The sequence below is a fragment of the Dermacentor albipictus genome, chromosome 5 (genome assembly GCF_038994185.2).
Source record: "Dermacentor albipictus isolate Rhodes 1998 colony chromosome 5, USDA_Dalb.pri_finalv2, whole genome shotgun sequence".
In the NCBI taxonomy this organism is placed as follows: Eukaryota; Metazoa; Arthropoda; class Arachnida; order Ixodida; family Ixodidae; genus Dermacentor; species Dermacentor albipictus.
In genome coordinates this window covers 21,917,908-21,945,866 of record NC_091825.1, presented here as the reverse complement: position 1 = coordinate 21,945,866, position 27,959 = coordinate 21,917,908, and the positions used below count along the sequence as shown (strand labels likewise).

The 27,959-nt window shown below is 42.6% G+C and overlaps 1 protein-coding gene and 1 long non-coding RNA gene across 3 annotated transcripts in view; one reads left to right on the top strand and one right to left on the bottom strand.

The window, feature by feature from the left end:
• LOC135898238 (juvenile hormone acid O-methyltransferase-like) overlaps window positions 1-10,595 on the bottom strand; it is a 205,497-nt gene extending 194,902 nt beyond the window's left edge. Inside the window, exons 1-2 of one of the 2 annotated variants that reach the window (XM_070538318.1) lie at window positions 9,844-10,595; window positions 8,810-8,884 (exon numbers count right to left, since the gene is read on the bottom strand). In XM_070538318.1, coding sequence (XP_070394419.1) covers window positions 8,810-8,839 — 30 coding nt within the window. In that variant the 5' untranslated portion in view covers window positions 8,840-8,884; window positions 9,844-10,595. The remainder of the gene's footprint in view (window positions 1-8,809; window positions 8,885-9,843) is intronic. The other variant, XM_070538317.1, reaches the window with a different exon arrangement.
• Window positions 1-27,959, top strand: part of LOC135898240 (uncharacterized) — an 89,742-nt gene that overhangs the window by 41,023 nt on the left and 20,760 nt on the right. The window contains exon 3 of the long non-coding RNA XR_011514413.1: window positions 22,777-22,859. This is a non-coding gene — a long non-coding RNA (uncharacterized lncRNA). The remainder of the gene's footprint in view (window positions 1-22,776; window positions 22,860-27,959) is intronic.

Sequence of the window (27,959 nt, the reverse complement as noted above, 5' to 3'; positions counted from 1 at the left end):
AGGAAGAGACCAGGTGATTTGTACTCGTGACCCTTGGATGTTGCCCGGAAAGATAGCTCAGTCGGTTGGTTCGTCAGGCCCCAGGTTACTTTGAAGCGCCATAGCTCCTGCCCCGAGCCTCATACTTACGTGGAAAGGGACTGATGGTGGACTGATTCTGAGTGGTTCGAAGGCATACTTTCTTGGAAAAACGGCCGCCCGTGGAAAAGAGCGAACTCGAGCGGCTTTAGAGACAAGGAAAAGCTTGATCGCGTGCTAGGCGAGCACGGCACCATAGCGTGGGAAGCTAGCCAGAGTAACTATCTCAAGGACTGCTGCTCGCGAAGGCGAAATACCTTCGTGTAATTCTAATAACCCTAATGGGCCTACTTTCGAAGAAAAAGGAATGACCCAGAGGGCACCACTGCGAGTGCTATGACTGATAACTTTCTCTCTCTCTCTCGCTATATATATATATATATATATATATATATATATTCATCTCATCTATGGGATCGAATGCGAGCGCTGTTGCTTTCTCTCTGCGTGTAGTAGTAGAGCCAGTTTAAAGGAGGAGAAGAAGAAAGGAAAGTTTCTGAAGCAAAATTGAAGCGCCTTCTTTTTTAAAGCGCACCCGCGGTAGCGAAACGGCAGGCGATATAAGCGTGCGTGGCCATGATACGCACACGACAAACTGCCTTAAAATATTTAGACATGAGGGAAAGCTTCGTTAACAAACGATAACACGGCAATCAGCACTCGAATACGACGAGAGAAATGATTGAAACGTGGAAAATTCCCTTGACCTAAGTACGGTTTGCGAGACAAATGCTTGTAAGTATTGAACTTTTTAAAAGAACTTTTTAAAACGCTGATCGTGAGTACCTGGTTCTCTTTCTCGATTACATGCACTGGCACATATCAGGTGAGTAGCGGCGTAGCCAAGGGGGGCACGCCGGGCAATTGTAACGCTTACTAACAGTAAAAAGTTTACTACTATGACACTGGCCCAGCTCCTTCCCCCTCCACGGTCAATTGGGACCCACCCCCCACCCCCTCAAACGAAAACTTTTCTAGCTACGCCACTGTAGAGAGGGTGGTGTAAGGCTGCTCTAGACCCCTCCCGTAACTTGTCAATGGAAGTGCGAGAGCTGAGGGGAGCTGCCACAAGGCCGCAAACCTTAGGCAGCCCAATTACCGGCTGTATTTCCTTTTAGGCGTGAATAATGCCCTAATGTCATTACACAGTAGGATTCATGGCGGTTCGAGGGCATGCGACAATAAAAAAAACACAGCCATCAGCAACGTTTAGCTTGAGCAGGTCTTTGGGAGTTGGGCAAGGATCTCATAAAAAGAAAAGCTTCGCACCCCTCTTACATGCATCGTCAGCTCTGGATCACCACCGACTACACCTTCCCGATAAAAAAAAATCACACAAAAACTCCTCTGGGAGTTGTCTAAGTATGCGTAAGCATTCTGTCACTTGCTCATCTACACGCAGTCCAATGTCATTATCAACGTTATGAGACTTGGTCCGACGGCTATAAGCGACAGCACTGCGGCGACACGAGCTGCTCTGGTTGGCGGCGCAAAATGAATGAAGCAAGAGAAGTACTGCAGGTGGCGGTGCCAGGTGCGCTGATCACGTTCCGTTCATTTTGAGCAGTTATCGCTCTTTAGCGCTTCACTCATCCGTGTCGAACCACTATCAACCGTTCTCCGGCGGCGTCTGCGTGTGGCACGGCCGCACGAATGGTGTCTTGAAAGCGAACGTTAATGCGGACAGAGTGTGCCCACTGCTGAAAACCTCACGCACTGTGTTCTCGCCGTTTACTTCGCGTGAAAACAGACACGCGTACACCTACCTTGAAAGTGATCTGCCGAAAGTGCATAGTGCGGCATGTGCTGAGAGCTTCGTGAGCGCTGTGTTCTCGCCGCTTCGGTTGCGTTGAAGCGAGAGCTAGCACGAAGGTAAATTCACTCGCTGCTGCGGGTTCTATCTTTAAAGGTATCATACGGCACGGGCTGACGGACGGATGTTTTTTCTTGTTGGGTAATTATAGAAAAGTTTACGTAATTAAAAAATAGCAGGGCCCGGAATTTCGCGATAACAACCAACACCAACCTACTCCCCCGCTGAGCGATGCCGTCTTGGTCGTCCCTTCCCCACCTCCGGGAAAAGGGACACTGCGCCTCTATCTCAGTTGAAGAAACGACGATGAAACGCTAACAACGACAAAAACTGCGTTTCCTAACGCGTTGTCTCATGGCCTCCGAGATCTGCGCGCGAACCTGGGAGGCCGTAATGGATCTTTTGCGATGCACTGTGGCGCCACCGTGGGCTAGCTGCTTGCTTATGTAAAGGTACGGTTGCTTAAATGGTGAAAAAATACGCATGCTGTAAATGAAGAAGGCGGGGAGTTCTTGTTTTTGTGCATTTACATGTATACCAATCGACACGGTCGTGTAGCATACCAATTTGCGCTTGTCTGCGACCGTACACAGCCTTGGATTGCCGGTATCATGCAGTACACTATTTAGAGGCATATAACGAGAATGACTTCCAAGTTTGGCTGTTTACTGTAAAACCGCTAGTTGTACCTAACTTGATGCCGGCATAGCTGTCTGACAAGCCGCATCGCATCATTCAATGGTGCTGTTAATGTGTGCACATGGTGTTACAACGCCGACGCGCGAGTGGAGGTGTGCGGCTCATGTCTGACATTGGCGCATATATTTCAAGTTGACTGACATGAAATTAAACCCGTTCTTTTGAATTCGTAAGCACCTGATTGCTTCCTTCCCTTGATGAATACCTGTTGAGCATGAAAACTCGTCTCCTCTTCCATATTCTTGCAGCCTGAGTGGCACATGCCAACATTTTGTTGGGTTAATCCTTCATGCCATTCACTTGGCGCAGAAGGATGCGGTAACGTGCGCGGAAGTTCCATGTGCTTGGATTGTTCCTGCCCAAGGTAAGAATGCTGCTGCTTAGCGAGCATTAACTAATATAAGAGGTGGAAAAAGTGCCTCAAAAATCTGTGATCACACTTCCGGCCCCTCTCTGCAAAAGGTTCTCTGTCGCACTGTGTTGACCCTTCAACGTGTTGGATTGTTCGCATTCGTGGTAGCAGCTTTTGACTATCAACTCATTCACACAGCTACATTGTTTACAGCGTACATGAGTATTGGTATGTGAACAAATATAGGGTTCTGGTTTTAATTAAGAACACATATTGGTGTCGCTTCATAAATTCTTAACTACAAGACTTGCATTGAGAAAAAATAATCCAAAACTGCAATATTTAATTTCCTTACATTGGATGTGTTCTTTTACTAAACGTCACAGGAAGCGCTTAAAATTTCGTTATTGTACTTGTACAAATAAAACTGTTTTTTTCAGCCAAACCGCCTGAGCCACCTCTGCCTCTGCAAGACATCAATTTTCACTCAAGGAAACGAAGGTGCAAAAAGATGGCGGTTTGACCCACTGCCAGGGCTCTCACCGAGTGACCCATCTCTGTTTGCTGCCGATCTCGAAAAGATGGCAGCAAACTGCCTGCTTCTCCGTTATATGAGCAAAGAAAACTCAGGAGAATCACTTGTAAGTGCTACCCTTAACTCTGCATGGTTGTGATCTGTTAAAATAAGAGTTAGCAGTGTTCTATCAGCATGTGTCGACAGACAGGAACAGTTTGAGAGCCCCTTTTACTGTGCATTTATGCGAAATACAGTTTGGATCAGTATAACACAAATGTCAGTAGTGTTTATATATGGTGACATTTTTTTATCTCACTAAACAATCTGCAAGCTTAGCAGTGAGATGGTAATGCAGTAAACCTGTGATGTAAGTCTTGGTTAATTGAGGCAACTAAACCTGTTTAAAGCCAAAGTTATTTTTAAAATTCTGGCGGAGCCCATCTCGTGATGACTAAAATATTGCGAGAGCATTCACGCACATACGCACTGTTAAACTGACACAAACATCTATTCAACTTCCATTCTATCACTTACGTTGTCCATAACAGCAGTAAGGGGCTATGAATTCCAAAGTTTGATACATTTAAGGGCTTTCAAATGCTGTGCGCTTCTACAAAAGACAAGACCTTTGACGCTTCCTGTAATATTGTAGGTATCAAGTCGGTGATGGAGACCTCCCCAGTGCCTGCTTCATAAATTTTTATAGCCACATGTGATTCACATAAATATCATGCGAGAGTGTCCAATCACCTGCAACTTATGCAGCAAAGCATGTGACTATGGCATGCTGGGCAAGTTTTATCAAATTATCCGTACATAGCTTCCTTAGTTACGTGTATTAAGTGCCCCTTGGTTTTTCACACTATGCTTCAAAACTGAATGGAATAACTTCTCTACACAGAGCTGCTGAACCTAACTTTAAAAAATTTTTGAATCTTTCGCTGTCATATCTGATGTGCATTGATTACTCTTTACCTCTACGTATGGCTTGAGTTTTTTCTATCCCCTTCTGCAACATGCACATTATTGCACTTTCATATTTACATTTGCTCTTGATTTACAGCACATGTTAGCACGAGTTCATGTCACTGCATCGAATTTTTTTTCTTTTCTGATGCTAGTAACATTGTAGTTTCCTTACTTTCAAAACTGTTCTTTGCTCACCCTGAAAGAAGGCATTTAAAGTACGAATAAATAAAATGTGAAAAATTATTTAGAAGTACAATACTGAGTTTGCTTGTATAACAACCATGCGCAATAAGGCGTGCCAGGTATGAGAACACAATCTGAACCTATTTTTTGCACTTCTCACCACCGAAGCAATATGATGCTGTAAAAGACCTGTTTACAAAATCCTCAAATCTTTACTATGCTGCTTCGTATATTTCAAGCTGCACTACTATTCAAGGTAGTCACTAAGCTAACATTTGCATGTTATCTGCACTGTCTAATGCAAAGCACTGTTTTCCAGGATGAACACAATCCTAGTAAAGTGACACCAGAAGCTTCATACACTCCCCTGGTCCCAGACATTGAAGACATCCACAGTGAGACCTGCCAAAGACTCATACAAGAGAGGTTTGATGGTAAGAAATTCCACTTCCTTTTTTATTACTTTTTGCTCAACTTCTTGTCTTGGCATGTGTCATTCTGAGGCTGTCTCATTTATATAAAGTCTCTGGGCGTCACCTTCATAAGTATCCCACTGAGGAGCAGATAATGGAGCAGTCACTTTTAGACTTTGTGTCTTCTCATTTCTCTAACTTTTTCAGGGCTGTCACATAACTCGATGTGTGTGGGCACCCACAGGGTCCTCAAACATATCTGCTTCATCTATGGCATGTTTGTGAAGCACTGTGTAAACATATAATGGATGTTCCTTTAGCGTGAGTCCATCACCTGGATTCATGCACGGCATTTGCCATATATATATGTTGACTGTGTTTCAGCAGAGCATGGAGTTGAAAGCATGCACAACATGTGTCTTGCTCTTTTTGTTTTTAGGCATCTTTAAATACTTGCACTACAAAACCAACTCTACGATTTTGCTATGTTTACCAGCATTATTAGCTAAAAAATACAACGACATAATGAGCACATGCAAGTTACAAGCTACAGAAAAGTTCTTATGTTTGTGTGAAAGTAAGCTGTACAATCTTGTAGGAGGTTGGTATCTACCTACATTTTAATCGTTGCAATATGCAATTGTGTCATTTGACACAACTTAAGTACATTAGCCTCTTTGTGTAGGCCTGCAGGAGTTTCTTTGTTGAAGTAAATAAAAGCTCACATAATGGTATTAAGTTTCTGACAAGTGATTTATCATAAAAGAAGGTAAGGCATGCAAACAACAACAAGAGAACTCGACAACATGGCATTCGCGCAGTTTGGTTCTCTTGTATCCGTGTTTGCTTGCGTTACCTTCTTTTACTGTGATTCCCTACCAACTAGCTGAACTTTCTTGCATCTTAAGCTTCATTTCTAGCCCGCTTAGCTCCTATATGCAGCGTTTCTGTTGTCTGATTCTCGTGTGTCCGCGTTTGCACCCCTTACTTCCTTCCACGATGAACCCCACCAAATAGCTCAACATTACCATGACAAGTGATGCTTTGTGGACGTCATGCTACTTCTGATTGCTTTGATACAATGTAATGCTTGCTGTACGACTTGTAAAACGGATTCGAAAACCATAAATTAACAATAGTGTTTTTTTTCAGCTATACAGGCCCTCTCGGTGGACAGCAGAGCTGTTGTTCTTGAGTCAACGATTGTACAGGCCACAAATCCAACCTGGCACATGGAGCGGATTGGTCGGCTAACTGCCTCAATGTTCAAAAGAATTGTGCGGTGCCGGAAACTGGACAGTATTGTTAAAGAGATACTTTACCCGCGGAGCTATAAAACCGAAGCCATGCACTATGGAAATGTGCACGAGCCAGATGCCGTTCAGGCATATGAACAGCTAATGGCCTGCATCGATAAGACCATAACCGTGGGATATACAGGCCTGCACGTGCATGCTGAGCATCCGTTTATTGCTGCATCGCCAGATAGACTGGTATATGAGGGCAGTGACATGGGGCTGCTCGAAGTTAAATGCCCGTTTTCCTTCAAAGGAAAAAGTATCGAAGAAGCTGCAGCTTCTCCAAAGTTTTGTTGTAGGGCAAAAGATAATGAAATTACGTTGAAAAGGGAGCATGAATACTATTATCAGTTGCAGGTCCAAATGGCAGTGACAGGACCTAGCTGGCGCGACTTCGTTGCGTGGACTAATGCAGCACCCATTGCATCCTCCTTACACGTCGAAAGGATTTTCTTTGACGAGGCCATGCGGTCTCAGGAAATATTGCCAGCGCTACTGCATTTTTATAGGAATGCTGTGCTAGCTGAGGAGTTGAGCCAGTGACTTAGAAGAGGGCTTCCCTTTATAGTTCTGCCAGGTATGTTGGCACCACCAAAAAAAATCTGAAAACCTGCAGAAAGCAGGAGCCCCCTACTACAGAAATATGTGCACCACAAAGAGAATGATGTCATTGTCAAGGAGGTGGGACAAAACAATGGCCACACCTTGATGTTGAGGGTAATGCTGAACCACTCATACCAGCTTCATTCGCGCAAACAACCAGCAGCAATGGCAAAACGAAAAGAAATAGCGTGGCCTAAGGAAATTGCGTAGCATTGGTGATAACTATATCCGTTATGTCTATAGACATAACAAAATAGAATATGTGCAATGTACAATGAAGATAACTGGAAAAGCAGTATCATTTATTCATAGAGATGGAAGATACAAATTGCCTCAGAAGGTAGCACAGTAGACAGCGTAGCAAGCACACGTGATATAGTATGAGAGTATAGTGTTGTTACACAGTCTCGTCTCTTGTGGTCATAAGCATCGTAAAGGAGGCTCATTTGAAGTAGAGATGTGTAAGCTGGCTACTTGTTCTCATTATTGTCTGAAATGATTGGCGGTAGAAAATCGCACAAAAAGGCGCAAGTCCTAAAAACGCTGTCAGCAATGTCCAGCATGTTGATTGGTAGTGGTTTGTCTAAAAAATGAAATTCTCTGATACGCCTTATGACTCGCTCAACATGGATCCTAGCGCCAGCTATTTTTCGGGTGGCAATCAAATCCCTAGCTGACAATTGGTTCACCGTTTTAAATGACGGCAAGTGGATTTTAATAGCTGGTGGCAAAACGCCCTCCAACCTAAAGCCTTTGTCGACCATCACACCGTCCCCCGCATCTAATAAACCCAGTAGGCCCGATTATTCGACAACTTCACTATCACTAACATGGCCACCCCACAAATCTGGCATTAATGAAACATAGCGATTTGGTGTTACCCCAAGTGCTTTGAACGTGTTATATTGTTATATGTTATATTGTTATGTTATATTATATTGCTTGTACGAGGAGAAAGTATGCCTCTGTGCCTGTAGTTTTTGAGGTCTTCGGATTCTCACCTCTGTGCAATCAAGGATGACTCTATTGTTTGAGAAGTCACTGAATGCCATTGGCATGTGCCTTTTGATCTCTGCTAATGTGGGAAACCTTGTCAATGCTGAAAGGTCTTTACCGAGAAAAATTACCCATGTAGAAAGGATGCGACTAAAGCGTGAATGAGAAATTCCAAACATTCGAGCCACTTCCTTGGTGCAAACACCAGTCCTAAGCCTATACAGCACCATGAAAAGTTCTTCGCGCTTGGAGAGCTGTCTTTCCTTTTCTTGTGTTTTTCCTCCATCCCAATAAACCATGTGGTCTCCATTTTTTTCTACGTGCTTAAAAAGTGCTTCAAACTGTTCCTTACTTTGCAGTCCCGTGTAAAACATGAAATGACGATTTGTGAATAGTATCCACAGAAAAAGTGCGGCGTTTTAGCTTTCTACATTGCAGTTCTAGATCCCTGACTTTCCGTTCTAATGCCACATTTTCAGTTAATACGTGGTCAGTGTTCTCCTCTCTGCTTAAGGACGTTTACGACCTCCTGTGGCTCAGTGAGCATTGGGGATATTGCAAGCAGCAAGAGTGCATGAGTTGTGCATGAGTTGCTCCTGCCTCGTCGAGTGAAGAGTCTGCAACTGCATTTGCATCCACAGATGCAATAAAGTGACGTTATTGCTTGTAAACACGATTCATTGAACACTGACATTTACTCTGAGCATTCACACTTCGTGCGGAGTGCAATACCCTAATGACCTGGTCCCCTGAAAACAAGTTATGGATAATTCATATGTTGCAAACATGCAAGACTCGCAATGAGAAACATAAGGTGAGCCTCAGAAAACATTTCCAGCTGCATAATGTGACAGTGTACCTGCCATTAGTTCAAAAGTCACTGCTCACCCTGAACACAGGATGTGTCTGCTTCTCCATCACTGTGACCTTTACAAGTTTCTCCTTGACCTGAAACCTCTGTACCTGAGACGTAAAGGGAATAAGTAATAAAATAGTATGAGTACACACAAAAACGCATGACTCGGATAGGGCATGAAGTGTAGTTCTTAGGGAAAATATCATGTTTCACCACTGCATATCTTCCTTTATAGTGTGCCATAGTGCTTGGCGTGCATACACAGGCAATGGGGAGGCCAACAGAATGTCGGTTTGCATACGTTATTTACCCACATAAAGTATATGTACACCTTCAAAAATACCAAAAATGGTCAGAATGCCCAGAACCGGTGACACCTGTTGTTGGTGGAGCACCTGTTTTTCTCTTATTACGCGCCGCGGTATGAACATGGCGGCCAACCACCGCGTCCTTTTTTCTGAACTGGTCTGTATACAGAAACAGCGACGGTATGAAGTCCGGATGTCTGGATGACAGTGAAGGCGCCCCTGAAATGTGTCAGTTACACAATAAGACGCGCCACTCGACTCCAGAAAGCGCAGAACGGGAAAATGAGCCTTAGTACAAACCGTACTACATGGCTATTCACTAAATGAACATAAGCTTACTTTAAGAAATCATACTATACTCAGTGCCGACAAGAATGATGAAACTACAACTAGTAGCGATTGCTAACTAGCACCATCAGCTACTTCCACGGTGCACGCCATTTCTAAATCTCCCCGACAGTGCAGGCGCGCTTGGCTCCGACGGATAACTATGCCTACATTACGAGCATTCACTGAGCGCTTATAAAGTAGTAAAAGTGTGCACGGTGTAAAGTTGCTAAATGACGGCGTTCTAGCGGCGGCCGCACAGAGATGAGAGCAAAAAAAAAAAGCACACCACGTTTCACTTGGCCGGTTCGCGCGAGCAAGAGATCGTTTGTTTCGCTAGCTCAAACACATATTTGCGTCTTTCTCGAGATTATTCGTATGAGTCAGTAACGACAAAAACAGAGAAGTTAACTACGTATGTGGGTGCATACCTGTCACAAAGTGCTTCCCGCAGAGTCGACAGGCTGCAGACGGCTGCCATGGATGCCCTTGCGCATCTTGCCGCTTTACAGCCCTAATCCAGGCTTCACGGGGCTGCCGATCCCGTTTTACCGATGGAAATCGGAAAAACTGCACTGTCCTGCTGGGACTGTCACGTGAAGTGCAGCCGTACGCTACACACGGCATTGGCATCGCGCCAATTTTCGATGCCAATATGTTAGAAACGCGTGCCGTGCGCGCAGCAGCGAGAATAGCGCAGCTGACAAATGCAGCGCCTGCTATGGCCGTCCGCTCGTGCGCCTTCCAAATAGCTTCGGTCCTCAGCCGATAGGGCACTGCGCATGCGCAGTTCGGCATCGCAGAAGGCCCATTTACCTGTTACTAGCTTAAAAAGATAAAAAATAATGCCAAGCAACACAGTAAAAAAATGCTAAGAACTCATCTTGACCATACTGTTTGGGGTAAATAAATACAAAAATAGACACACGCCCCTAAAGCCACCACTACCGGCATAAAGTCGGAATCAACAGTTGGCAACATTCATTCGCGTTTTTCGGCTACTCCACTGCTTCGTCTGCGCTACGAGATCCGCCATCTGTTCGCGCCTATCGCTTGTTTTTCTGCAAGTCCGCGCACGCAGCTCATCGGTGGATGCGCGGCTGCATGGCGTCGCATTGCGACCTGCGTCATTTTTTCGTGTTCGCACAGCGGGTGTGAGACATGTCGCATGTGCAATGTTTGATACAAGTGCCTCACGTCCAAGGGAAGCGGCCGTACGGGAGTTATGGCGGTATGCCCCGTTCTCGGAAGCGTCGTCGGGTCTTCGGCATGCAGATTTCAGGTACGTGCAAAAGCGTTTCGCCTTCCTGTTGAGCTCCGGAGAAAAGCGTGCCATATTTCATGTGAAAGATGCAGTGCCCATCATCATGGTGCGAATTTCGAGCGGCAAACGAGAACTGCGGCACTTAGCGCACACTGCAGCTGCTAAGTCAGCGTGGAAATTGTTTTAAGTTGCCGTAATATATTGCTGTCAGTCTAATCTGCGACTTGTGGACAGCTAGCCCATTGACTTTTGCTTGTGGCAGCGATAGGTATGTAAATGGAAGCGACAATAATTTTAGAGAGCAGACAGTTTCGCTCGATGTTTGGTCGTGTTCATGGCGTTATGAAGGCCAGAGAACTGGCTTGATTGTGCTTAGTTCCGACTTCAAGGGGCGTAAAGTTGGGGTTGTATGTAGTTATTTTCCGTGCCGCGAGTACCACTTCCATGTTTCGCTGCATGACAGTGGTAGCTGCTACATGCCGCCTGGGTAGAAGAAAACAAAAGCAATTCCCTCACTTTCATACGTATGCAACGGGATGTAACAAAATTACCAGTGTTTTATTCGGAGCGTAAATATCATATCCAGTATGGTTTAGCAGGAAACTCAAATTCTATCTTAGTTTAGTAGGAGTGAAACAAGTGAAGCTCGTATTCCTTTCATAATTGTTCGCTCAAACCTCACCGGCCGCAGATGCGTCATCGGGTATTTGACAGTAGCTTCGCTGTGTGAGTTGTTTTATGCGCAAATATTGCTCAGCTAAGTATCCTGTTAATTCATGCCGACGCTCGTTCATCTTAATTTTAAGCGATTACTATCCGCGAGTACCGGATTATGCCAAAGTTGATGTGAGGTGTAGCAAACGCGGGAAATTCAATGTGGCGTGGCTGCAAGTTCCTGTTTTTAGGTTTCTTGTATTCGAAGCCAACGCACAAAGTATCACAGATTTATTTCCATTTTTTCTGTACTTGATCAATCTAATGTGATACCTGTGTCTGCTCGTTAATCTTCTCCCTTATTGCGTATTCAGCTTGGCTGCCAAAAAATGCTAGCATCATTTTTCTGTATCCAAGTGACGGAATATTTCACTGACGGCCGTGTGTGAAACACAGAGGATGACAAAACTGATAGAAGCAGATGAGATGTTTCTTTTATGGAGCTTGGACTCGACTTTTGCTGAGGATGTTGATCGACCTTGGGCCTGGTGTGAGAACGCCCGACATAACCAAAGTGCAGCCTGTCAGTTGAGTGCTCCCGAATGGACCATCAACATCAGAAAATGAAGCAGAGCAGGTAGGGCCAATTTTCACTTTGGAAGAGAATACTGACAGCTGCCTTTTTTAAGGACTAATTAAGATATTTGCAAAAACAATCCTTTCTCTTTGTGCAGCCTTCATATAATTTTGTTGCTTCTTTACAGCTCTTCAGAAAGCACTCCTCCTGAACCTTTTTTGCGTGCACAAATAAATAAAGAGGAGTGCACTTTCTCGAAAAATTGATGCACTGAAATGTGCATTCGGCACACACACAGATGCAAAATAGCCAAAAGCTTTCAAGCCATAAAAAGGAAAATACAGGTGTGAAAGATGTTCTAGCATGGTAACCCACCTTAGCATATGGAACTAAATATAACAGCAAGGCAGGTGAATGCAGAGAAGGGTTTGTAAATGTTTGCAAGATATAGACATTGTTTAAGAAATTGTTTTTATTTACTCGGAGCTTCTTGGAGCCATGGCAGTGCAGTAAAACCTCAAGATGATGTCCTACTCCCAATAAAGCACCTTTAGATTTTAAAATTTAATTCTGTGGTTTTACATGCCAAAGTCACAAGCTGTAGTTTTGGCCACCTGGCCTTCTTTAATGTGCACCTGAATGTAAGTGCGTAAGCGTTATTGCATTTTACCGTCATTGGAGGGCAGCTGCCATGGCCTAGATTCAAGCTGTGACCAGCATGACTGAGCAGCATGGTACCCTAGAACTGGGCTATAACACTAGGTCAGGTTTGAAATACTGCTTAGAACTGCCAACTTTTTGGCTCACAAGCACTTTGCACTACGGTAAAGGAGTATAGACTACTGACAGCGACCGTTTATGTGCCTATTTATTTTTAGGCTGTCGACTCTATTATTAGGGTACGAAGCTTCAATTAGTCAAAACCACCGTAAATTACACAACCAGCTCAGAACGCACCCCATTTATAGCATTATTTGGACTTGAAAATGCAGTCAATTCATTTCACCAAAACTGGAGGTGGCAGTCAAACTATTTCGTGCATTTTGCCTAAAACATAGTCAATAATTATTAATGTCTGAAATATTCTTCTCAAAAAGTGTTTTTTCTAGCCTGAAAGAAGGAACCAAATAGTGTTCAGGTGCACGAGCGGTTAGTTGCACAGCACTTCTGGCATGCATTCACATGTTTTTTTTTTCAAGCTTGAAAAAAACATTTGTATTGCACCTACTGAGCAGTAGGAAGCTGGACTGAGAATTTTTCAGGATGATCTACAATTTTCTCAATCATACTTTTGCTTTGAATATAATATTTCACAGTTAAATCACCGTTAATGACTAATTACCTAATTAGGCAAAATGCACATATTGGTTTGAGTTGCTCAAAACGATGTCACACAACGTTACCCCACTTCTGTCTAGCTACGTGGCACTCGTACATATTTAAAGCTTGCACAAATCACACAGACCACCTGGTACTTACAAGGCATATATATGGAAGCGGCTAAGTTGTGTGAGGCAGCCTTGTGTTGGGAATCATGAAGAAGAGCTATGTTTCTTTGACTTAAGGGCACAATGAGATTTACCTGCTCGACACCACGTATCAGTGTGTTCTAGGCCTGTTCGTAGTTTAGCTGCTATATAAATAATTTTTCTGCACAGTAAGACCATATGCATCTTTCAAGTATATTGCGTCGTGTTCCCAAAATAAGCCATCCTCGCACTTCCTTCATTATGTCTTCATCAGCTGCTGCACTTTGTTTTCAGCATGCAACTGCACAAGTTTTCACCTAGTTTTTATATTTCCTCATTGTTTGATGGCTTTATTTCTGAACAGGTTTTCTTTAAACCCGGTTGCACACAGCAGTGCTGTCTTGAGTGGGAATTGTTTTGTTTTTTTAAATCGACATTAATGCGCTTTGCCTGTGCAATCTAAGGCTTTTTACGTAACACGGCCCTGCAATAAAGTTTTAAGTTTCATCCCGGCATTGTGCAAAAGCTGTTTACTTACCAGATGAGAACACGTATATGTATGGGAAGTAGCAGAACTGGAAGAAGCCAGCAGGTAATTAGGCCAAGAAAAGCATACAAGAACATGTTTTAGCATCCAGCACTGTTCCAGCATCGACAATCTAAGGGACCATTGTGGACGGTTAAATCCTTCCTGGTAGCACAGTGGTTAGTGCATCGCATGCCTAATGCAAATGTTGTAGGTTCATTCTCCGCCTATGGCTGGTATTTTTTACCATTTTCATTTCCATTTATCAATTCTGCATTTCAATAAAAAATTACAAATAAGTTTCCATGTGCCATCTCTGGCTTCCGTCTCTGGTTTCCAGCTGTGGTTAAGAAAAAATCAGGACCCTCAGTTCCCTTTCTTCTTGCTTAGAACAGACGCTTCATTTTAAAGGTAATGAATTAACCTTGCGCAGCAACTCAATGTAGTGGTCTCACAAGAAGTCTTATCACAGTATGTGTATTACTAAGTGAAGTTGTTGTTAAAATGATGATATAGCGTGGGACCTAATTAGTAGCCTTTGTGTACACAGACATCACTAGTCTAATAAATAAGAGTATTTTAAGGACTTCTAGCATGGTCTGATCCCATGTTTAAAAAAAACATAAATCCAACATGATTTCAGGCATAACTGTTGGCCCTTAAAAGCATTTGGATCATCTGCATTGGCATTGTTTTTGGAGAGCACCATTGAAGTAGCCTTGTCGCACATGAGGCATCACTTCTTGCTCATTCAAGAAAATCTTATCTGCATATCTGACGTGCATGTGTCTTATGCTCAAATGCTGTTTAAAGGCTGCTAATAAAAAAATTATTTCACTAGCCTTCCACAGATTGCCGAGATCGCTTCAGAAGTCTATGCTACTCGATCATAACCAATTTACCAGAGTGAACGTTCATCCCAGTTGGCTTTCAAATGTTTATACAAAATACCACAATTGCCTACTAGACATGTGACTGCAGTAAAACTTGGAATTAATGACCAGTAAGATTTATGGGACAGCAAAATTAACACCAAAATAAAAGCTGCTCTAGAGGGCAGCTTTCCCTCAATGCCGACCGTAACTCATTTTTTGCAGTCAGAGCAGCATCACATCAGTCAGAATTAGCGTGACTCGTCATTGGCGGTATTGGTACTACCTCCAGTTACTAGTACAGCTCGGGATCAGGGGTTGAAGGTTGTGACTTCGTTGCTGCCCAATTTTAATTCTGCAGCTGGTACACTGTGGGTGTAGCGTATGTAAGTACGTGTGCATGCATCAAAATGACTTCATGCTAGAGCAAAGCAACTGTAGTGCAGAGAGGCATCAGTCATCTTTGTATAGTTGCTTTGTAAAGATGCGCCAAGTTTATCTGTTGCAGTATAGATTTGGAGCCGTTTGGCCAAAGATGCCCTTGTGCTATTAAAACCTCTTAATTATCTTTTTTGCAGTAGCAGGTGCTTATCTTTCTTTTTTCGGGATCAGTACGCCAGTTTTCATTTGTTTTTCTTGAACTCTGCACTTCCCACTCACTAGACTACATGTCACCTGAGGTGTTCCTTTTTCAATAAAAATGTTGAGGTTGTCTTTGTCAAACTCGATTTCTTGCTTCAAACGAGCTTGTACAAACTTACTAAGCTGATAATTCTACCTGCTTATATATGAAATATGTTGCGGTTATGAATCCTTATAATGTATGACTCATAGTAAAAAATTTTGAAGTAATAAAACAATTTCATGAAATATTTAAAGATAATCTAAACCTAACCATGCTTTTTTACCACAATGCAGGGAGAAAAAGTCCCGGTAACACCATGCACTCAGTACGGTGGCCCAGACGTTGTGTACCCAAGCAACCTCCTTCATATGCACTAAGCACTACTGTTCAGTGTCTCGCAAAGACCTCCAGGCGAAGCCCTCAACATTCTCGTCTGAGTAGAATGGCTGCTCATCTATCAGCGTGTCCATCACCAGGACTGCCTGTGTTAAAGCTTCTGAACCCCTTATGAAAGCTTAATGATTTATTATTTACTTTGGATGGTTAGCCGTAGAAGCTGAGCATTTTTATGTTTATTTTTACCTGGCACAGAGTGGTGCAATAACTTTTATACCAGTGCTTAATGTACTTACGTGAGGCTCACTCTAATGCCTATCTGTTTTTGTTAGTGTTTAAGAAATTTGAATGTCTGATGAGGTAACAGCATTTGAATTTGTCATCGTGGCTCGTTTCGATTAGCTGCTAGGAAATAAGACGTAAAACTCACCACACGCCAGTTGTAGCATTTTGGTTTTTGTGACTACAGTCTACTTGTTTCAAAAGATTGAAAGTGGGAAAAAAGCCTAGAGAACATAATCATCCTAGACTTCCCATTTCCGAGTAAAAAAGAGCTTTAGTAAACAATAAGCGCATTTTCACTTGAGCTTAAAGGTACAGTCATTTACTACTAGTCACTCCGTATGAAATCATGCTGACAGCTTACAGCTCTGCAATGAGTAATGCCTCATACATCTTGGGGGCACATTGGCCGCAAAGTCTGCAGGTATATATGATAACAAAATATCTTGCACCCAGATTTGCCGCACAGTCGTTGGCTGATGGCTTTTTTTGTCGTCTTCGTGTTACTACCATGTATTCAATGTTCATTTAGATGTAAAAGACACTACAGGCATTGAAATACCAAATGGCACTTTCATTTCAGGAGACAAGTTGCCCAGCATGCCTGTCACAAAACGTGTTCTAGGGGCTACCTTGCCTCTATAGGTAAATGGACACCAGTTGCTCTGTGCACACGTAATCGGTGTACTTGTCTAGAGTGCTTGAAAGGTGTGCTACCGACTGTACTGGCACTGTCTGCTGATAATGCATGGTTCTACAAAGCTTGCGCAGCTGAGCATCTACCACTACACTGAGGAACTGTCCTAATTTATTTGGTCGATATGGTTGAAGCTTTAGGAGCTGCAATGAACAGTTGTGAGTGTGGCAGTGCTGCCGAACTAAAGCACAAATTACACACCTCGACTCACACAGTGCACTCTGAAAGTTTTGCCATGTGGTATCAGTTTGCTACCTGACCTTATGGCACCTTTACGAGCAGTCGCAGGTGATTACAGCTGCTGAAGCTTTGTCAACTGGCAAGGTGAAAAAAGAATGCTGTATCATCAGTGTGGCTGCACACTCCGAGATGCAAGCTAGCTTGAACCAGGTGTTCGGTAGACTGTACTTGTGCAGCCACACTGATGAAGGTGGCTGCACAAGTACAGTCTTGATAGGGCTGCACATGGTGTTTGAGCCCTATCGACAACTGCGTTCACAACTGTACACAAGTGTGCTGTCACAACAGGAAGTTGAGAACAAGCAGCATTTTTAACGGTATTTCTTCAAAACATTAGTGCAAGTGATTCTTTCACCAAGGCTGGTTATCATGCATAGCTATTGGGAACAGGGCATTTGTGACACGCAAGGGGTGATGTGTCTAAAGTTTAATTAGACCCAGTAATCTATGAGATGGATTGATAAACGGTATACCTTTTGTTCCTCAGTGGTCTCTCTTGCAAAACATTACAGTTTCCGGCAGTTTAGTTGTGACTTCTTATGTCTAGACAATAACTAACAGTGCTCTGTCCTGCCCAGTTTTTATGCTGTTTTTGTGATATTTGCAATATTTTGCACTTCAGCTGAGTGAAGTATATGTCTTTACTGTTACTAGTTTTCACGTTCAACTTTTATGCAGTGTTGTTACTGGTCATGTTTCGTTCACATAGACACACTCAGACTTGTTCTTTCTTATGTGGTAGGTTATTTTCGTACTTCATGAAGAGGCAGTGCTTTTCAAATGAAAACATGTGATAGTTTGTAGTGAGGTTATTTAAACAAACATTTCTGCTTAAAATTTAATTGAACAAGCCTGTGCCATTATTTGGTGCTAATGTCTTTGTATTGGTATAGTTTTACTCCTTATCTTCCATTTTACTTTTAAAATATGCAAAGATCATTATTAAACCATTTCTCTTTTGTGAAATAATAAATATTTTTCTTCTGACATTTCGTCGCAAATTTAGCAATTACTCTGTTCAGTTAGGTAACCTTAGACTAGCTGATTGTCATTCTGATAGTTTAACTTAGAGTGCCTGTAGGATATTTATTGCAAGCACAGGGTGAAAAATAAACTAAAGTATTGGGTATAAGCAGATCACTGGCAGTAAATATAGCATTCAGAAATTTGAGGAAATAGTACATGCTTATATATTAAACAGCATGCACAGCTACAGATGCAGTTTCGTTTGTACATGCTGAAACATTATTCTAAGTGGAAGCGCTTTGTTGCACTTAGTTCTTTGGCTTTCAGTGCTACCATTAAGTCGTTATATATGAGAAGGTGCTAGTAGAAGCATCCTGCGAAGATAAATGAAAACTTCGATGAATACAGGTATAAAGGTTGTGCTTCAAACAGGGTAAAAAAACTGTCTGCTTGAAAGGCAAATGTGTGCTTCTTTACTAATGCACTGGTTATCGTTGCCAATCCATGCATTGCATATGCTCTATTGCATTCAATATGAGCTACAACGAGCTGTGGTGGTCTTCCGTCCGGGTCGAGCTGGTGTTGCCGCCAAAATTTTTGACGAAGTGGAGGTTTTATTATTTCAGAAATGCATGTAACATCATGCTTGTAGTAGTGCGCTTTTTCCATAGAGCGATAAGTACTGGTGCACCAAGGACTGGCACATCCTGTGTCCTTAATGCAACATGCTTTCTCATTGCACTCTGCATCCTGCTGGTAGTGTACTAATCCTGCAGAGGAAGATGACGAAAAGCATGTGGTGTGTGCATTGCTGTGAACGTGAAACGTATATCTTTTTGCCTGAAAGGGTCGCAAATTATGTATACTACCACTTCATCGACCAGAAGCGCAATTTGGCGACGCCTCACAGATTCTGGCTCATACTGAACCATATAGTACCATAGCCAAGGCTAGGCAGCATTCACAACAGCCAGTCTGTCCATTAACTACATGCCTGTAGTGAACGCTAAAATATTTGCAGGGATAACATCCTTTTGGAAGCATGTTGTCCATGCTACACCCATATTGAAAGGCTGATGGCTATGTTACACCCATATTGGATGGTAGTTGTTTGTTTTACACCCATATCTTAAAGGGTGCTTATTATTTAACACCCATAGGCAAGGTGTCATCATTTTAACACCCCCTTCTTGGTGAGGTGTTACTTAGCGCGCTTTGCTTGGAGTGTAGCAATACACCAAAAAAGGTGTCACCTATGCGACAAGTAATTTACATCCTTAAGGGTGTTAAACATTTCAGAGTGCACGGACGCAAGCTTGCAAAAGACTTCAGCCGGAATTGCTTAAAAGCCCGTATTCAGGAAAACAAGCAGCAAATTAATCATGCATGAAGTCAAATCTGTATATTTAATGCATGTCTTCGTGGAAAGCTGCACGTTGCAGACTTCAGTGAGGTTCTTGAAGCAAGAGCGAAGGCGGAACTTCTCGAAAGGGAAAAGTACACGTAGGCCGACAACAAAAAATTGACTACCTTGCTCCCTAGCCTACCGCAAGGAAATTTTGAGGCTACAAGTGTGGACAACCTTCCTGAAAAATGGCTATCACGAGACTAAGTGAGTGTTCTGTCGAAAGAGATGAACTTTGCTGTCACACCGCGGTTTATTCCTACACGCGGTAATATAGTAGAAACGGAAGAATGTTCCGTCACATGAAAGATACTGCAGCTGCAAGCCTTGCTCGTAGCCGCATCGTGAACATTTTGAGAAATACCCAGACGCCTCAGTCGAATTTAACTAGTAAAGGAGGCGCTGCACTTGATGACCTGAATTCTGGTGCATCTGTCGTGGTTCTGGAGGCTGATAAGGGCAGATGTATTGTAATAATGAACCGCAAGGACTATGATAGAAATATGCAACTGCTTTTGATGGTCATCTGCACTTTCAGAAGATGCAGCACAACCCCATTTCCAATATTGCGAAAGTCAGTTGGTCGACTATTTGCGCAGGTTAAAAATGAAAGGAAGGATCGACCAGACGCTATACCGTCGACTCTTTGTCTGACGGAGCGACGCAAAGAGTGACGGGTTGCCAAAAATTCACAAAGACGGCTGCCCCCTACGCCCTATTGTTTCTTTTGGTTGAAATTTTGAAACCACTTGCGCAAGGGAGCACGTTCACGGTCAAGAATTCTAAAAAATTTGTTACCGCGGTACGTAAACAGCAGCTTCGGGATGAGGATGTTATATCTTACGATGTCATGTCCTTGTTCACGAATGTGTCGATAGCGCTAGCTACGGATAAGAAACGCCTGCAGGATGAATATACGTTAGAAATCAGCACTTCTCTGAGTGTCGACGACATCATGATTCTCCTTAGGTTCGGCTTGAAGCAAACATATTTCACGTTTGCCGAAGCCATGTACCACCAGATAGAAGGCGTGGGCAGTCCTGTTTCTGTAACCGTGGCTGATCTGTTAATGCAGCACGTGGAAACTGCTGTGATGACGTCCTTGCCCTTCCCTGTCAAAATGTACTGTCGCTATATAGATCAGACTTTTGTCATTGTCGAATAGAAAACCTGCAAGCCATGCATGATTTGCTTAATGCCGTCCATCGTTGCATTCGATTTACATGCGACACGGAGCATAGAGGCAGCCTAGCCTTTCTAGTTGTACCGGTACATCGGAGCGAAAAAGGTTCAGTGGAGAAAGCCCGTATATTGCAAATCTTGCGATAGCGGGAGAGTGCCTGAATTTTGACTCTCACCACTCCACAGAACACATACATGCCGTGGTACGTACGCTCCTGTCTCGTTGTGATGCACTGTCGTCAACGCAGACATTGATGGAGCGAGAATTAACTAATGTTGCCATTCTTTGGCATAAACGGAGTTACCCTCAGCGCTTTGTCAATGATACGCGACGCCGCATGCAGACACCCCGTGAGAGCAAGGCCGAAAGGCCGGCTTCCTTTGTGTGCATTGCGCATGTCCGCGGTGTATTAAACGCAGTGCGCAGGGCTTTACGACCTTTGGGTGTTCGAACTGCGTTCAAACCCTTGTACACATTGGCAAACGTGTTTCCGAAGCCAAAGGACCGCGCACCTACGGACGAACAAAGTGGTGTCGTGTACAAGGTTGACTGGTCGGACTGTGGTGCCAGCTACATTGGCGAGACGGGGAGGCGACGTCGCACTCGACTCAAGGAACACTTAAGGGACGCTACGAAAGCCACCCATGCCACACGTGCAAAGACGGAACTGGTGGATCAATGTTTAACAAAAGGGCACATGTTCGACTTTGACAATGTAACCACGTTAGCACGGCACGACCGATAGGGCCCACGAAAATTTGCGGAATCATGATTTATCCGTCGCAATCAATCTGCATGCAATGCAAACATTGGCCCCCCTCCGGATATTTACGGCTGCATCATATATAAATAGGATGTATTATCTCATTTGTTGCCATTTGCATACTGACGATGCCACCCTCATAGGTGGCGAAACGTTTATGCTTTTGTTATATTTTATTGTTGAGTAAAGCCGGTGATAACAACGCGTTGAAAGATACAAAACAAGATTAAAAGATATCGAACGTAGGGAGGCATTTTTTTGCGACAAATGATATTTTACAAAAGTTATTGAAATTTTCTCAATTCTAGAAAACTAAAGCATGAAGTTTACCATATTACTTAATAACAGCGCTAACAATACCGGACAGAGAGAGCAGGCACACACAGCGTTGTTTTTAACATGTTTACGTAATACATTTACATTTTTTTACACTTTTACCTTTCTTACATTTTTAAGTAACATGTAAAGACACAAACACACCCAATCTGCCGTTCTTCTTGATGAAGTTTACACCTCTGTAACTCCGCAATAATAAAATCACAATTCTGTAAGCTGCGCCTACTGCGACATCAAAAACGGTCCAAAATAACATATTATCCAGCGCTCAGATATACACTACTTATTCGGTAGCAGTTCTTGCAGGACACTTGCAAACGTTGTGACAAGTTCAAAATAACTATAAAATCACATACCAACTATATCTGTTTAAAGTGCTCCGGTAGATGTAGTTTAAAACTTGCGAAATTTTTTTTTCGGTGCAGCAATATCGATTTGTAAACATTGCACCTCAGTATTTAGGACTGACTTTCGGCTATTTTCGTAAGAACTATAACATCTCAAGCGAAACTTTCTGCTTGCTACAATTGGTAGAACGTAGCTTTCTCTCTGAAGTACAAGAAATTTTATTCGACTCGGTTCAGCAATTGTTCACAGTATTTCCATGTACCTCGGAATTGCCGCGAGGTTACACTTCTGCGTAATAGCGATATGTTACTCTTTTAAACCGTAGAAATAAAGTTAGTGGTTAACCCAGGAAATTCGAAAGAAACACGATATGTTTGTTGCCAACATTTATGAAATGCGTAAACCAACTAATATGCAGCGGCTAGCAGCACAGCTATAATGAAGAATTAAAATGTATCGAAGTATCGTAAGAGGCAATTGGCAATTATTGCATCAGATATAGTTGAACGTTTGGTACCTTGCATCTCCACATCAAATACCCGTTGTCTTAGTGTCTTATATCTGTATATCTACACAATTTCAAGGCACATTTCTAATGCTAACTGGTAGAGCTGCACAAATGCGTGAAAAGGGAACACTCGCACGCTGGCCGGGAGTTCACGTCATTGTAAGGTCGTCGTAAATCGGCGTCACATCAATGCTCTCCGACGCTTCTATTTCAATTTTGATTGAGAGTAAATCACATTCTCAGTATCATGCCCATCTCTACATGATAATATTGCCCTTACTAAGCCCAAAACAATTCTTCTTTTTATACGCAGGCCTATTGCTAACGTCACCATGACATTTGTGAGCATGGCAAATACCACTCGGTACAATACAGTGCATTCCAGAATAAATATGAGTGAGTATACAGATTCTGTGCCACGAATAAACCTAACAAAGCATTAATAAAGTTATACTGCCATCATGCCTTTCGTCATCACATAAGTACTGAAAGATAGGCTTGGCCTGGAGAGCGGCATATTTCGTCAGTTATCAATGCCACTAATTTCAATGCAACGTCAATGCAACCTCTTAATTAGAAGAGTGTCATTCCAATCTTATGCAAACTGCAATTTAGCTGCAGAAAGCTCTACAGCCACGCGCAATTCAATCATGGCACCCAACCCTTGATTATACAGGAAGTTAATCATTATAGTTTCTTCAAGGAGAGGGTGATGGTCGTTCGCCAGGCAAATACGAAGAAAGTCCGTCCCGAAAAAGCTAAACAGCTCGGCCTTCGAGGAAAGAAACCAATATATCGTGGTCGACGAAATTTATTAACTTAAAAAAAATCATTGTTTGTTTTAACCAATACGTGTGGCCAAGCGCGTATTAATCAATAAGAGTGGCCAAGCGTTACATTAGTCTGCGCAGCATAACTGCATAGAAGCTAAATTACATATCTACCGAGTCGTACAAATCACTAACAGGTGTTGGTAACGCAAAACAAGCTTCCCTGTTCCGTTGATACTGAAGGAGCAGCCGCCACTACGGAAATTCTTGTTTCTTTAGGTTCTAAGGCATGCTGCCTCTGTTTCTTTTACTTTTATGCTTACAGTATTCCATGCTAGACTTTGGAAGCACAATTGCCGCCACTCTGCTCTCCGGAGCATAGCTAAATTGATGTGATGGCAAAACACCTCAAATATCACTTAAAGATGTGGCTTTGCATGAGCGAATGCATACTCCTTTCTTTAGAAAGAACAAGAAGCACTTGTCCTCCAATATGATGAAGGTGGACTACATTAGAAGCCCCGCTTTGGGAAAGAACACCGCTACATTAAGGTAGACTCCATTAAGAGCGTTAAAATCCCGCCGTAGTTTGCTCTAAATGCATTCGCAGAACAAAAAGCAACATATCTATGTATGCAATGGCTTGCCTTAGCCCGAACGCATTCTGGAGGCAAAGACCTGCGTCATTATTGCAGGGAGGTGGGCGAAATGCACACATGACGGTGTACTGTTTTTATGTGCTCGTTAAAGAATCCCAGGCCATCAGAATTAATCCGTAGTTTCCTACTACAGCGTGTATTTTTCGTGTCCGTTAAAAAATCTGCGCTTAACATCTGCTTCACCTACGCCGCGGGTCGGGCCGGTATTTTACTTCCTTCGGTATCCGCCCACGTGTGGGGGGTGCTTAACGCCTGCTTCGTCTCCACCGCTGGTCGGCCCGCACTGCACTATCTTCGGGATCGGGCCCATGTAAGGGGCGTTTAACGCCTGCTTCACCTCTGCCTCGGGTCGGGCCGGTATTGCACATACTTCGGGATCGGCCCACGTATCGGGAGTGCTTTTTTTTCATGTTTAATTTCATTTTCATTTTATTTGGGCCCATTTACAATCAAATGGAGGGGGCCAAGGTAAAAATTGCTTATTGGCAGCTTGAGTGGTCCCTGGACCCCTTTACATATTGGAAGAGTGATGGGAAAGAACAATTTCAGAAATGAAAAACAAATAATAGCGGGTCACATCAATCGAAGGGAGTAATTACGTTTCTTTCACTGTGAATATACGTGGTTTCACTGTACCATGGTGACTTAAATCGTAGTTTTCGCCAGACAGATGAGCTCCGATGGTGTCAAGGCTTGGATGTAAATGCCGGCTTCTAGATAAGAATGTAGAAGCCATGGCAATATGTTTGCGATCATTTGATGGCCGTAATTTGTTCTCGGAAAACGTGTGAGCCATTAGCCATGGCTGCGCGTATCACATGTGGGTGTATTCGCTTTTAAGTTTGCTATATGTGTTGTTAGGTTGCTTCTATCTTTTACCAGAAAGTAATAGGTGCGTCGGAGAGTTTGTTTGTAGAGATGATGACTTTTTGTTATGTTGTACTTGGTGAAAAGACCTTCAGTGTTTGAGTTGTACGGCACATTTACGATAGCGCGTATTATTTTTTTTGCATCAGTAGTATTTTAGAGAGATTGGAAGATAATGTTGTGCCCTATGCAAGACGGCAATAATTTACATGGGAGGCAAACATTGCATTATAAATGATCAATTTAGCTGACGTTGGCAAAAGATAACGATTTCGATGTAGTATACCTGTTATGCGGCTCAGTTTCTAGATTATAAAATCCGCGTTAGCATCCCATGGCAATGTGCCGGTAAAGTATAGGCCAAGTAGTTTTACCGCGTCAACAATGTCTATATTCTCAGAGTTCTGAAATATGTTCTGGGTCAACGGAGCACACGTATTTTTGTCTTACAGATGACTGCTTGTGTTTTATTGAAGTTTACTTTTAAAAAAGTTGTCCTGGTTCCATTTTCAGATATCGGTTAAGAGATTGTTCGCTGCACCAACGAGGCCTGTATAAGAGTTGTTTGATAAAAAAGCACTTGTATCATCTGAGTAGTTTATGAATTTTGATTCTCTGTGAATAAGAACTTTGTCGTTTATGTAGATGTTAAATAGACATAGACTAAAGATACTTTCCTGGAGGACACCTGGTTGTATTTCTCGTGTAGATGATATGCGAGTGTATATAGACCCATATTTCCGCCGATTTCTAAGGTAGGATGTCAGTAACTAAAGAGCAATGCCCTTGATGCCATATTTTTCAAGCTTAAGTAATACGAGGTCATGATGTATGCAGTCGAACACTTTTGTGAAGTCTTTGAATAGACCAGTTACAAGTAACTTATTTTACAGCTTGTGCAGTATGTATTCTTTCTGTGATACAAGTGCTAGTTGTGTTGATTTACCTTGTTGAAAACCATATTTAGCGTCTGTTGTTAGTTTATGTTTCTTGCTGAAAGATGTGAATTGGTTAAGAATAATTTTTTCAAGACCTTTGGAAAACTGGGGGAGAATAGATATTGGACGGTAATTTTTTATATCGAGCTTGTCACCTTTCTTATAGAATACAATTACTTTTGCAACTTTCATTTTTTCAGGAAAAGTACCTGATGTTATGCTTCAGTTATAGATATATGCTAACACAGGTGCAATGTTAAAAATGACGTGTTTGATAGGTCTCATTTGGAGGCCATCAACATCGCAGCTACATGAATCTTTCAGTTTGAGTAAAACTGAACAAACCTCGATAGGAGTTGTTGCGTGAAAGAAAAATTTTGTCCATAGTTGCAGGGAACTGAAATGTATATGGTGGGCTTTGTGATGAATGGGAATCAGTGTCTGTAAATTAATCATTAAATGCGTTAACTAAAGGATCTCCGGTTAAAGGGCATCCGTTTACAGAAACTTTCTTTATAGGTTCAGTGTTTCGTTTGCGTCCCATTAGCTCATTTAACTTGTTCTCCATCTTCTGTGTATGTGCCTCGCATGAAGAAAAGTACGTAAATAATAGCAATTTCTTGTATTTCTTAGCTCTTTATTTAATTTATTTCTACAAATTTCGAAGCATTTTAGATCCTCGCCGTTCCGAGATTTTACAAACCTGGCATAAAATTTATTCGCTTTTCTTCAATTTTTTTAGAAGCTCTTTGGTGATCCAAGGTTTCCGATAAGCTTTGTGGTTTACTTTCTTGTGTATGACACATAAACAGCTGATAATTTCTTTAAGAAAATGTTGTAGGTCGGCTCAGCCTCGTTTTGTTGAAAAACTTCCAAAATACTTGTCTCAGGATACTTGTACCTTTCTCTTGAAAGGCAGGTAATGTGTACTCGTTTATTGTTTGAAATGTTTTTTCAGTGTTATCTTTTTAGGTTTCGTTTGTGCGGGGAAACATGACTATTGGCACGTGGTCACTTGGAGGACAGTTTAAGACTCCTCTAGCTACTAATAATGGATTATAGTTCCTTATAAAAAGGTCAAGAGTAGTTTTCGTGGTTTCTGTTATTCTCCTGAAAGTTTCAACTGCGTTGATACATCCTCTTGACACAACAATTCTTTGAAATATCTTTTTCCTAGCACCCTCGGAACTCATATCATTGTTGAAGTCTCCTCCTAAGACCACTTTATATTTGTTTTCTGACGCAAATTCTAGCATGCGCTCTAAAAAAACAAAAAGAAGGTTCTAATACCGGCGGGCGGTAACTTACTGTAAAGAGTTTCACAGTTTTCTGTCATGCAAGAATACTCGGCTAACAGTTCATATGTTAGAGAATCATCTATCAAAACAGGTACCCCTCCACCGCGACGTGAGGTTAGGTTTTTATGAAATACTTTTTTGCTAGGCAGGCGAAAGACATCATCAGAGCAATACCATGTTTGCTTAGCATGACTACATTGCACTGATTATTTCTATCAGAAAAGAAAGTTTATAATTCAGGTAGCTTGCTGGAGACTGATTGAATGTTCATTTGTATGAAAGACAGTCCCTTCTTTTGAGTGGCCAAGGACGTGAACCAATCCTCCTTGCCAATATATCCAAAATGATTCATTTCGCCAAAGAGTCAAATGATAGCAACAAAAAGTTGGCATTCATTCCAATAGAGCACGAAGATGATTTTCACCCTTAACCACAATTGCCGATTCACCGTTTGCCCTACGCACGAGCACTTTTCCATTTCAGTGCCACGCGAACTTGTATCCCGCCTCCTTTGCCCATTCTTTGGCAGTGGCACGGAGCTTCATCGAGCGAGAGGTTAGGTTTTCGTTAATGAAGATGTTGCCTTGGTGAACACCTGCTTTACCTCCGCCTCGCCCGGCATTTCACTAACTTCGAAATCGGTCCACATATGGGGGCTGCTTCACGCCTACTTCACCTCCGCGGCGGGTCGGCCCGGCATTACACTGTCTGCGGGATCGGCCCACGTATGGGGAGTTTTTTGCTTACGACACGAAAATTTCTCTGAACGGAAGAGGTATACAGCTTCGCTGTAAAAAGTACATGGTTAAGATTTACAAAACGGCTGCAAATATCGGAGCACATTATGGTAGCGTCTTAGCACGTCCGAGTCTCACACTGTTTCGCAGTGTCTTCCATTTTCCGCAACCGTCTGGACCCGCTCTTTATGCCTGCGTCGTCATTGTTCGTGGGTTCTACCAATCCG